This window comes from Podarcis gaigeae, assembly GCF_964106915.1.
Source record: "Podarcis gaigeae genome assembly, chromosome: 14".
NCBI lineage: Eukaryota > Metazoa > Chordata > Lepidosauria > Squamata > Lacertidae > Podarcis > Podarcis gaigeae.
Genome location: NC_139690.1, coordinates 5,624,212 through 5,636,855, shown reverse-complemented (window position 1 = coordinate 5,636,855; position 12,644 = coordinate 5,624,212). Strand labels below are relative to the sequence as shown.

At 41.2% G+C, this 12,644-nt stretch overlaps 1 protein-coding gene across 8 annotated transcripts in view; it reads left to right on the top strand.

The window, feature by feature from the left end:
- RNF111 (ring finger protein 111) overlaps positions 1–12,644 on the top strand; it is a 49,784-nt gene that overhangs the window by 10,384 nt on the left and 26,756 nt on the right. For all 8 annotated transcript variants that reach the window (XM_083712548.1, XM_083712549.1, XM_083712546.1 and 5 more), the window contains exons 2-3: positions 4,398–5,303; positions 10,075–10,201. In XM_083712548.1, coding sequence (XP_083568674.1) covers positions 4,398–5,303; positions 10,075–10,201 — 1,033 coding nt within the window. The remainder of the gene's footprint in view (positions 1–4,397; positions 5,304–10,074; positions 10,202–12,644) is intronic.

Genomic DNA, 12,644 nt, shown 5'->3' with positions numbered 1-12,644 from the left:
TGCATGTTAGGGGAACGTGGAGCATTGTCTTGCTGATAAGCATGCTTCTAAACATGGGCCTCCTAGAACTGTGTTTGCTTGGAGGCCAGTTTCAATTGTGTCGTTAGTTAATACACAGTTCTCTGCACTCCCTCTTTAGTTTTCGAATGTGAAAATGCTTGGCCATAAAGAAGCTGTTCACATAGCTTTATTGAGCTATTTATGTGAAAGGAAATGTACATGGAGCTACATCTGTACTTTCACCCCCTCTTTTTTTTTTTTTACAGCCAAGACAAATACACCAGATCCCTCAGGACAGCCTTCTGCAACCTGGGGCCCTTCAGATATTTTGAACTGCAACTCCCATCAGGCAGGGTTCGAAATTAGTCAGGCGCCAGGCGTATTTTGCGACTGGCAATCAGCCTTTTCAACTGGATGGAGCTGTCCAGGAGATAGCCTTGGTGCATAGCATCTCCACCTGCTTGGCTGCGTCTTTTACTACCCCGTCCAGCACTTGATTTGCCCAGCAGCAAAAGATGTGTCCTTTTTTTTTTTTGCTGTTGGGTGAATCAGGTGTTTGGTGGGGTAGAGTGGCAGCAAAAGATACCCTGCAGACCCCAATTCACCTGGCAGCATTTAAAAAAAAAAAAAATCTATATTTTGCTTTGAGGCTGCCTGGACTGGTAACAGGGCAGCAACACACACACCTAGACATTTTGTTTTGGCGCCACAACCTAGGTCCCAGGAGCCACATAGCTCCTAGCATTCCTATCCCAGTTTCTAACACTTGCCATCAGGCCTAACCAGTAGAGCCCTACGAAGCCCAGGAGAGCACCAGGTTGGCGAAGTCTTCCTTGTCGTATAGCTGTAAGAAGAGAATATTTATCACAGGAGTGGGGTTTTTTGGTTGTAGGGAAACTTTTGTTCAAGCTGACAAAATCCCAACAAGGGCATAAGAAATGAAGGTAACTTGTTAACATATTCAGAACCTAATTGCTTAGTGAATTAGAGTTTGCTAGCCCTCCCAGTTTTCACAGCAGTTGCAATGTGCAAATTGCTACTTCTTGCTCTCCAGTTCTCTCTGCTGTTGCCCAGGTTCTGAGAGGCTATTAAACTATCAGCTACTAATTGGAAAAGTGATGAGCAACAGCAAAAGCATTCGTTATCTTGAGAGCAAGGGTGTTTAAAGCACAGCATCCTAGACAGACCCTGCATAGCTTCTTGACCTCAGCTGGTTCCCTTCTTGATGACAATACAGAATGGTTAAGTCAGAATTCTCAGGTTCTGAGCATTCAAAATAGATAAAAATAAATAGCAAGCTTCCAGGCCACATGATTATTGCTAAAACTTGGAAATGTGTGTACAAATACTATTAAATGGCAAAGCAGTGAAGTGTGCACCTGTGTTTTTCATAACTGAGGGTGAGAGGGAGGTGAGCACTTGATAGCAAACCGCAGCTCTCTTAAATCTTCATCCCTCTCCCTGCATATATTTTGTTTTCAAACAAGCAAGTCCAAACTCTCTCCAAAAAATCGCACAATTTAGTTGTGCTCTGTGGGTCATTGTTTCCTGTGATTGCAGGAAGTTCCGCAGATTATCTGCACTCGGTTGAGAAAGTAGTCCTGGTATCCTTTAAAGCTCATCAGACGCTAGTCCTTGTCTGCAAGAGTTTAGAACTATGTGAAAGGGAATACTGCTGCTTTCCTAACAAATAACATTTTAATATAGCTTGGATTTTATTATTTTGCCTTTCTAATCATTAATATCTTCCAACTTGAGTTAACTTAAATTCTTGTTAAACTTTTTCTGGTCCAGTCATCTCCCTGGGTGTGTCTTCTACTTCTGCTTCATTTTATTTGAGACACGGCAATTTGTGGGTTGTTGCAAGCAGTATTAGAAACTGGGTTAGAAAAGCTATTCGCCACATGGCTCCTGGAACCTAGGTTGCAGGCGCAAAAACACAATGGCTAGTTGCCATTTTTTGTTCAGTTTGATTTTTGTACTGCTTTCTGAACACACTCAAAGGCTGTTAAGTTACACCCACACCTCTTGCTGGAACCACTGGAGCTACACTACTGGGTTAAAGAAATAACCCCCACCACATTGCAGTTCTTCATAAATTGCAGTCATTCAATTGTACCAGCTTCACACACACACACACACACACACACACACACACACGTCTGACATTGCAAGTGGTTTGGACTACATGACCTTTTGTGTCCCTTCCAACTATGATTCTATGACTAGCTAGATTTCTTCAAACTGCAATGAAAGCTAGGATTAGAGAAGTCCAGTTTTATACTTGAGATTTTATAAAATAAATATGAAAACTGGTATTATATCGAATACATGAAAGCCTTTTCTGCAATCCACATTCATATGTTTATTTTGTTATTTTTACACTGGGAAGGCAAACAGGTAGGAAGATGATAAGTATTGTCTAAGGCAATCCCAGTATAAACAATGCATCTTAAAATATGAACTATTTATACTAAAAAGCTTCACACTACATCTTAGGGTGCTCAGGATCAGCTGTCGTCATTTCATATTCTGTGAGAAATTTCACAATGAAACAGTGATTTCCAGTGCTTCATTCAGAAGCTCCTTGTTTGGAAAATGACATGGGATTTTAAAAAAGCCACCACACCCAATTGTCCTCTTATAATTATTACATCTTGGAGCCTTCAGGAAATGTCACAAAATGAAACTGTGTAGGTAAACCAATGATATATCTATTGAGACGCATTGTGTAGAATGTTGGTATAATTTTTTTTTACAGATAATTTTTTTTTATGTACTTTAAAAAAAATTTTTTTAAATAAAGAGAAATGCAAGCATCTTTTTTGGGCTTCGTTCATGCCCAGAATTATGCATCGAGAAACCAAAGATTACAATGGCATAGAAAATTACGGACCTGGAAATTAATTACAGTATTTAAAAACCAAAACTACATCTTCCACACCATTTTCTTGAGAAAGAAAACAACTAGCTGCAAGATATTTCAGTTTTTCCAACAGAACAGGTGTACTAACGCTCATTCTCACAGAATGTGGTATCTCATTTACAATAACACAGCAATTATCGATAAATGCTAAATGAACTATGATACTATATAGGATAAGAGAACATTCTAGTTCCTGGGCACCAGCCAGCTGAAGTTAAGTACTTTTTGGTTGTGTTGTTTTCAATGGGCAAGAGTCAAGGACATGCTTAGGGCTGTAATCCTTATCACAGGATTTCTTGAGAGTAAATTCTATTTAATAAACTGGAAATTACTTCAGAGAAAATATGTACTGAAAACATGTACTGAATCAGGCTGAAATGCTCCCATTGAAATCAATGAGATTTACGTATCTATTCCCCACCATAAAGCCCCCTTTACCAAGCCACTAACAGACAGTGAATAATTATATCAAAATTCTTGAAAGAGAGACACAGTCCTAACCATTTCTATACAGAAATAGTTCCTACTGAATTCAAAAGGGCGTAAAGGTAAAGGGACCCCTGACCATTAGGTCCAGTCGTGGCCGACTCTGGGGTTGCGGCACTCATCTCATTTTATTGGCCGAGGGAGCTTCTGGGTCATGTGGCCAGCATGACTAAGCCGCTTCTGGCAAACCATAGCAGTGCACAAAAATGCCATTTACCTACCCGCTGGAGTGGTACCTATTTATCTACTTGCACTTAGACGTGTTTTCAAACTGCTAGGTTGGCAGGAGCAGGGACCGAGAAATGGGAGCTCACCCCATCGTGGGAATTCGAACCGCCGACCTTCTGATTGGCAAGTTCTAGGCTCTGTGGTTTAACCCACACAGGCAAATGTGATTGCAACCTGATTTGTTACTTTTGAGTAGTATCTCTCCAGTAGTACCAATTCATCCCTCTCCTATTCATCAGAAACCTAAAGCAAAGCTGAAACCTGTATTAAAAACAGGCAAAGGCTTAAAAACAGGCTGCTCTGGAGGGGAGGTGGGGCTGAAAAAGTAGCTGCTACAGCTTTCCAAATGGCATTGTTTCTGGGATGGTGAAAGAGGAGCTTACAGTACTTGTTTACTTATGCAAAAGGCCTGATGAGGAGTAACAAGGGAATGCCAGAAGCTCAATAACTGCTAACAGCTTTTCAGCTTTTGTGAGTGGTGGAGATTTCAAGTTGCATTTCCTGCGACCAGAAATCTCCACTTGGTTGCTAGGGGGCGCTGCTGGCGCCCGGTTAGTTTCAAAAGCTTGTGAAGTATAGAGTTTTAAAACACAGCATGACTTCCTGTGATGGCCGATGCCAAACACTGGATTTCCACAGACTTTCCTGCAACTTACAAAGGGGGAAGAAATGAATTATTTAGTTATTGGGAAGTTCTTCTGACAGCTAGTGTTTGCATTGTTCATTATTCTAATATTTCTGTTTTTATTTCTGCCAGGCCCTCCCTGCCGTTTTCCCATGTCTCAATGGACTCCTAAATGTAATACAGTCTATACCCTCGAAGCGGATATGAAGAGTGACGTTTCTTCTGGTGCACCAAAGAGCCAGGAGAGCCTGAAAGGGATCCTTTTGAACCCTCCTCAGCCCATTGAGGCAGCCAAAAGTTTCCCTGAAGAAGTTGAGATGATTGCCAACAAAGTCGGGGATGAATTCTCTCACCTTTGTGGTGACTCTCAGAAGCAGAAGGACCTCAACGGAAATCGCCCGGAGCAAGAAACCATAGTCATGCGCAAGAAACGTAAAAACCAGCAGGCTGGTCCTTCCTATGCTCAGAACTGTGGTGGAAAAGAGAACCCCCGGATTTTAGGGTTAAGGCAGCACCTCGATCCGCAAAGCGAAGACAATGACTCATCTTTTAGTGACTGTGTCTCTTCCCCTTCATCTAGTTTGCATTTTGGAGACTCTGACACGGTAACGTCTGAGGAGGAGGACAAGGAGGCGGCCCCTGTGAGGCATGCTCGGCCGGTGCTGAATGCTTCAAGCAGAACTCATGGTACTCGGCCCCAAAAGTGGCCCCGGACAGAGACAGAGTCTGTTCCAGGGCTCTTGATGAAAAGGCCCTGTTTCCATAGCAGCAGTACTCTGAGGAGGCTCCCTTATAGGAAGCGGTTTGTGAAAACCAGCTCCTCCCAGCGGACGCAAAACCAAAAAGAGCGGATTTTAATGCAGCGGAAGAAAAGGGAGGTATTGGCTCGGCGGAAGTATGCTCTGCTGCCCAGCTCCAGCAGTTCTAGTGAGAATGACATCAGTAGTGATTCCTCTTCCAGCTCATCCACTGAAGGAGAGGAAGATATCTTTGTGTCGACTGGCGATAACCACCCAAACAGTACTGCTGTTCCTTCAGGTAAAACCACCTTGCTGTCAAATAACTGTGTTATCCTGCTCCTCTTCATAGAGTTTTTCAAATAGTTTATCTGCAGCTCTGGTCGCTTAGCTGGAGGGCCCATAGCTAAGACATAGTGCATGCACTTTGTGAGTGGAGGATTCTCAGTTCAGGCTGCAGGGATTTCAGCTAAAGGCTCTCAGGGCTGCGGGGCAAGAGACTTCGGAGAGCCACTGCTGGTCAGGGAGGCAATGTTGGCCAGATGGACCAGAACTCTGATTCAGTAGAAGATGGTTCATATGTTTCTATGTGGGATCCAACCATCCATTTATTGGGGTGCTGGGATTTTGGAGATGATTGAAGAGGAGGCTGCAGCCCAGATTCTTGAGTTCTTTTTTCACGGCTGGGCAAAGTGACTCAGTCTTGGGAGGGAAGAGACTTTGCCTGATTTCAGCAAAAGGCTTCTATGAGAAGGGAGTGCGAGTTGGTGTGCCAAATTTTTAGTTGCCCAAAGTGGCCTGCCAACAAGTCCTGTTACTACAGCAGTCAACCTCCCACTACACACACACACACACACACACACCCATCTCAGAAGGGTGAGCATTGGCCTGGGTCCAGTTCATTTCCCTTAATCTATAGGGTCTTCAAACAGTTATGTACCTCTTGCAGAACATCTCTTGCATGTACCAGGAATTAGGTGTGAGAGATCCTGGATTATATCTGGCCATGCAGAAGCACAGACAAAGAGACACACTTCTAACAGTCTTGTTTCAAACTTCTGATAACCCTAGAAGTGTCACATAGTCAGCATAGACAGAATGTCACAGGGTTGCAAGTAGCCAAAAGAACATAATCTCCTGTGTCCATCCCTGATCTCCAGTATAATCAGAACCACAATGGCCTAGTTCACACAACATGCTAAGCCTATGCAGTATTGTTTCTAAAAATTCAGCATAGGTTACTCTTGTGACTGCTCACTTTCTACTAGCCTTTGCTGTACTATAGTCTGTAGAAACATTCCATGAATGAGCGTAAAATGAGCCCATGATGTATGGATGTAATACACCAATTTTCCATTAACTTTGTTTAGGGACGCATGTGGCACTGTGGTCTATAAGAAAAAGTAAAATTCTTACATGTTCAGAACAAATATTGTGTGGCACCTGTAATAGTACCAGTTCACCTGTGGTTTTGAAAGTGTGTGAACACTGCCTGCAAAAGACTCCTGGGTTGATGGGGTGGAGGTTCTGCCCCTTCCATAACAAGTTGCTCCATGAGTTGTTGTGTTCTACCTGCACACTCCTGTTGCCTTTGTTTGGGTGTCTCTCTTTGCCTCTTGCTTACAAAGATATGAAACGGCTCACATGACTAGAACAAAAGTTGATGCGTGTATCCAGTGAGCCCATGTGTTTTTGATATTTCTCATCTTTGGGTGGACAGTCATTGTAAATATGCTTTTTCATATCAGCAGGAAGATCCCATGGAGGTTTTCTGTAAAATCTGAATAATAGGATATGAATTCAATGCACACACCAAATAATTCATAGTACCTTAGATCTCTTTGTATTGTACCTAAATTTTTGTGGAATAGAGTCCACTTCATCAGATGCACAAAGGTTTACTTTCATTTGACAGGTACATGCAGTGCTTTTTTCCCTGGGGGTACCCAAGGGTATACAGTACCAGTGCCTCCCCACCCCAAGGTTAAAAGTGTGGCACTTACTGTAACAACTCATGGTGAGTACCAGCACATTTTTTTTCTAATTAAAAAAGCATTGGGTACGTGTATATACATCTCTGTTCCTGTATATAGCTGTCCACTGAAGATAACTCTTGATGCACCTGATGAAATGGACTCTAGTCCATTAAAACTTCGTTTTAACAGTAGATCTGTTAGTCTTTAAGATGCAAGAAGTTGTTACTATGAAACATAGATATGAAAACTGTATGAATCAGCAATTGGGATGCAGACATTAACTCTCCCACTCATGGCTGGTGTTCCCTCTTTCAAAACTCACATTGGTAACCCATCCACAAGGGACCACAAATGACCAAACTCTTTCATGGGAGTAATTTCTGTACAGTATAGTTTTTAGCCAGTCTTGGCTTAAGAGCACAAAGAGAGACTGCTAGATCAGACTTTTGACTCCATTGGTCTTGAAAGTGTCCACCTTCCTCCCTGGTTCCCTGCAACTATTTAAATATTTTTTGTTGATGATGGTCTTAATGTTTTTAGCAGTGTGATCCTCAAATTCTTTTTCAGCATCCTATATTGTCTGCTTGCATTTATTTTTCCAAAGTTTGTGTTCCTTTTTGTTCGCCTCGTTTGGACAAGACTTCCATTTTCTAAAGGAAGCCCTCATGTCTCTAATAGTTTCTTTGCTTGTTAAGGACACTAGCATCCTCTAGGCTTTGGTGGTGCCTTTCTTTATCTGTTGTTCTTTTCTTTCTTTTTTAATTTTTAAAATGCTTTTCTTAGGTTATTATACCAACACCAACACCAACACAGATGTCACTCACAAGACAAACTTACAAAAAGATATAACTACACACACACAACAAATAATGCACATACATCCCTATTTCAGTTCTTATTCATTTGTATTTGACTTCCTTCCGCCTCAACGCAGGTCCATTTCTATACTTAATAAACTGTTTCTTTCTCAATTCCACCTCTGTTTTTCCTCTATATCTTATATTTACACACACACGTGTGTGTGTGTGTGTGTGTGTGTGTGTGTGTACACCTTTCTTTATCTGGTGTATGTTCCAGCTGAGCTTCTCATGTTGTGATTCTAAACAACTCCCAATCTTTTTTGGAGAGTTTGATCCTCTTGAGTTTGCTGAAAAGGAAGCTGAAAAGCAGTTACCTCTTTTGAAGTCAAATGTGATTGTTTTGTTTTTGTTTGGAAATTGTTCCATTTACATATATATTGAATTGGATAGCACTATAGCCACAGTTTCCAGTCAGTTCAATAACATTTGTATCTAACACCTCTACATTGCTTAAGATTAAATCCAGAGTTCCTGCTGCCCCTCCGGTTGGTTCCATGATTGTTGTTCTAGAGGGCAGGCATTTAGAAATGGTACTTTTTTGTCATGACTGCAACGCACTTGCACTCAGTCTATGTGAGGGTAGTAAAAGGCACCTTACTACAGCGTTTCATCTTTTGGATGCCTCAGCATAAGAAGAGTTCTCTGCTTGATCAGTTCAGAGGCATAGGCTGGCATATTTTTTCCTCTGGGACCCAACCAAATGGCCTAATGGGAAGCCCAATGCTTCTTTGTGACAGATATTGGTATGGTGTGTCTGATCCTGGAGGTAATACACAATTCTCATGACTAGCAGCCACTGAAATTGTCTGATCCCCTTTAAAGCTATCTATGTTGCTACATCTTGAGATAGCAAATTCCATAGCTTAACTATGTGTTATTCCATAGCTTAACTATGTGTTGTGTGTATTGCTGACCATTCATTTGCACTGTATGGCTTCTCTCTTTGTACATGCAGAAATTAGACAGTCGTAGGACCTGACTTCACTTGTAAGACAAAGCTTTATTTTACGTGTTCAGTGACTCTTGAGTTTAAACTGAAATACGACACAATCCAGGAAAGTCTGTAAAAGCCTCCTGTGTTGGGGCATGCTTAGGAATTAGAAATGTTTTTCAGGGCATGCTTAGTCACAGCTTTGAAAATAAATACAGTTTCCGAGGTTACAAATTCATTCTCAATTATCTGCTTTCCATTGAAACTGTATGGCAGGGAATGTTCAGCCATTCAGATATTTCTAGACTTCCAACTCCTGACCATTGACCATGATGTTAATGACCACTGACCATGCTACCAGCTTTGCCTTCACTGTCAGAGGCATAATGCCTCTAAATACCACTTGCTGGAAATTGCAGGTCACAAGATGCTGTTGTGCTCCTGCTCTTGCTCATTTGGCTCATCTGGTTGGCTACTGTGAGTACAGGAAGCTGTACTAGATGTGCCTTTGGCTTGGTCAAGCAGGGATCATCTTATCTTCTTATGTCTGGATCCAGTGAGAAAGTCCAGCATCATCTGAAGGGCTGCAGATTCCCTGTGTATGAAGGCACATGAGGTAAGCATTTGCTGACACTGAGTCAGTTGGTGCCTGGATGAGAGGTTGTGCTCCAATCTCACATGTGTCTTTCCTTGAACTTCACAGAAAAGCAGGATATAAATTAAACAATGCTGAGTTACTCTGATCTGAGAACAACAATTTGGTAGCTCTAATCTGCTCCTGACCCATCAAATAGCTCCTGGTCTATTTTGGGCCAAAGCTGCTTCCAGGCACCATTGAAAGTGGCTGCAGTCTTATTAAAACTAAATGTAACTGGCGCAGAAGAGGTGTATTATTACTTTTTGTAAGTTACAGTGGTGCCCTGCAAGACGAATGCCTCGAAAGACGAAAAGCCCGCTAGACGAAAGGGTTTTCCGTTTTTTGAGGCGCTTTGCAAGACGAATTTCTCTATGGGCTTGCTTCTTGCGATTTTTTTCGCTTTCCCCCCCTTTTTCTAAGCCGCTAATAGCCGCTTTGCTGCTAATAGCCGCTAAGCCGCTAATAGGGTTGCTTCGCAAGACGAAAAAACCGCAAGACGAAGAGACTCGCGGAACGGATTCTTTTCGTCTTGCGAGGCACCACTGTACATCTTCTGCAACACTTACTGACTGCCTCCATTTTGCACCATATGTAGTTAATACCTTGTGGAATTCAAATCTAATGCAACTTATTTCAATCTTCTGTTTCCTTTGCGTTCTGCCTTTCAGGGAGTATTGATGAAGATGTGGTGGTCATCGAAGCATCCTCCACTCCCCAAGTCACTGCCAATGAAGAAATCAATGTTACCTCAACAGACAGTGAAGTAGAGATTGTAACAGTTGGAGAAAGTTACCGGTAAGGCCAATGTTCTTTTCTTTTGGAATATGATAATAACTTTGTGAATAAGGGTTGGACTTCATTGAACAGCTGTTCCTTAAAGTCAGGGTTCATAATAAGCGGGTGCAGAATGCATTTTGCAACTAAGAATTCCCTGAATGAGATCACGGTCCTGATGCATAGTTCTAGTATTCGGCTGCTGAACCATTCAAATGGTGCAACTGACCACTGAGAGCACAGGAGGAAAAATGCCTCCCAGCCAATAGCACAACAGAAACACAACTAGGGATCTCACAACCCTTTGCATTTGAAAAGAACATTCTAATCAACACATTAGTGATCTGACTTTGTTGCTGCTGGAAGGGACTGGAAGGTGACTTCGGACTGTCACCTTCTCCCCACACAGGTAAGCTGGTGCTGCTATCAGTGGAGGACACAGGACAGTGGCAACAAGTCAGAGTACTCAAAAGTCTTGGTTATAAAGCTTTTTTCAAATGCAAAGGGATGTGGGAGCCATCCAGGATAAACATAACTTAGATGGCTCCCTGCCCTTCCCACATAGTAGCAGGAGTCCCCTCTCGGCCAGGCAGGTTAGAGTTTAATGTTTGAAGTCTCTTCAAAACAGTATGAGGTCTAATGAATGTCTGGAGAGTTAGTCAGCTATTTCTTTTCAGGGCAAATCATGTTGATAAATGTGGAGTGTGATCAAGAGACAAAATTACTACACGTTAGTTTCTTTATATAATTTGGTATGAACACTGAGTCCTTCTGTTTTAGATTAAGTAATAGCACACACAGTATGTTCACCTTAAAAAAAATTCCTGCCCAAAGTATATGTGTACTTCCATAGGCTTGGTATTTTGCTTTTGAAATAATTCAGAGATGTATAACTGTGGCTTTCTACTTTGGGTGCTATATTTTTTGTTGAAATGATTAGAAGGAGAATATTTTTTACAATGCACTTAATTCGAACTTCAAAATATAACCAAGTTACTACATAAGCTCCATTTTATGTTTCTTTTTGTATTAAGAGCTGTGTATTATATATGACGTAATGAGAAAGAGAGCTTATGTTTTCAATGGGGGAAATATTATTACGGATGGTGAGCTTCAGAATTCCTGTGTTCATTGTAGGTTAGGGCTTTTCACATGTTCATTTCTCCCTAATTTATACCAATTTATATAAAACATTATTAACTGCTGATCTTAGAATGCTAAGACATCACAGTTGATTTAAAAAACACATTACATTTTTGCTGCTACTGGATATTTTTTGTTTATTTTAAATAAAAAGATAAAAGTTTAAAACAATCCCCTTTCTTAATTGGCCTGACTTCAACCCCTAGCTACAACTCCAACATGTTTTCTCCGGGCTACATATGCACCCGCCTTTTTAAAAACCACACTTGTTTTCTGTATTCAGCACTTTAAAGAAGCCATAGACAGCAGTGCTCAAGTATGCTAATACTCAAACAAATTAAAAATAGAAACAACCCAACACATTTTAAAAGGGCATTGGATGTCAATCAGCCTAAGGCCTGGTTAAAGAGGAACCATTTTTTGCCTGGCACCTAAAGGTGAAGGTTCCAGGTGAACTTCCCCTGGCAGGCTGTCTTTGTTGGTTGGAAATTGGTTTCAGGAACCAATTTCCTATAGGGAAATTGGTGGATAGACTGTTTGCAGTTGGAATTAGCAGAGCCTTCCTTATGGGATTCCCCCGCCCTTGTGTTGTTCTTGCCAGAAAGCTATGACGTTCACATAGTTGTATTAAAAATTTCTTCTAAATTGTCATTTATTTCATGTTATTAAACACGGCTGATTTAGTTTTTTGCCGAAATTTGGTTTTTAAAACAGAAAACCTATAGTGTTAGTAGAATATCTGTTTTTTTTTAAAAAAGAAATAATTATTATATTTCCCCCATGTAACATTTTCTTAAAGACTTAATGTAAAATGCATTCTAAATGCATGCATTTTTCTCATGGGGTGAATTGGTCTGTACAGAATTCCATATTGTGAAACAGAAATTTGTCTAATGAAAATTGATGGATAAGGAAAGTTTTCTAGGTGATTGCAAATGTTGATCTCAGTTTGCCAGGAATTCAGAAGAATTCTTCACATGTAAAATCTCATTCCCATTTGCCTTGGTGTAAACCCTTTTGAATTCATTCAGCAGGATCTATTTCTGTGTAGAAATGGCTAGGATTATGCTGTTGGACCCGTTCTTCCAAGAATTTTGATGTCATAGACCTATTTCGCAAAAATAAATGGAATGTGCTGCTGCACTGGGGGGAAAATGGCAACTAGCCATTCTGATTTTGTGCCTATAACCCAGATTCCAGAAGGCATTTGGCCCTAGCTTTTCTCTCTCAATTTCTAACACTGCTTAAACTTCATTGTATTGATTTCTCTCACCCTCTTGTAGTTGGAACTTCCAAGTTAGCTATAGGCAGCCCCTGGTAG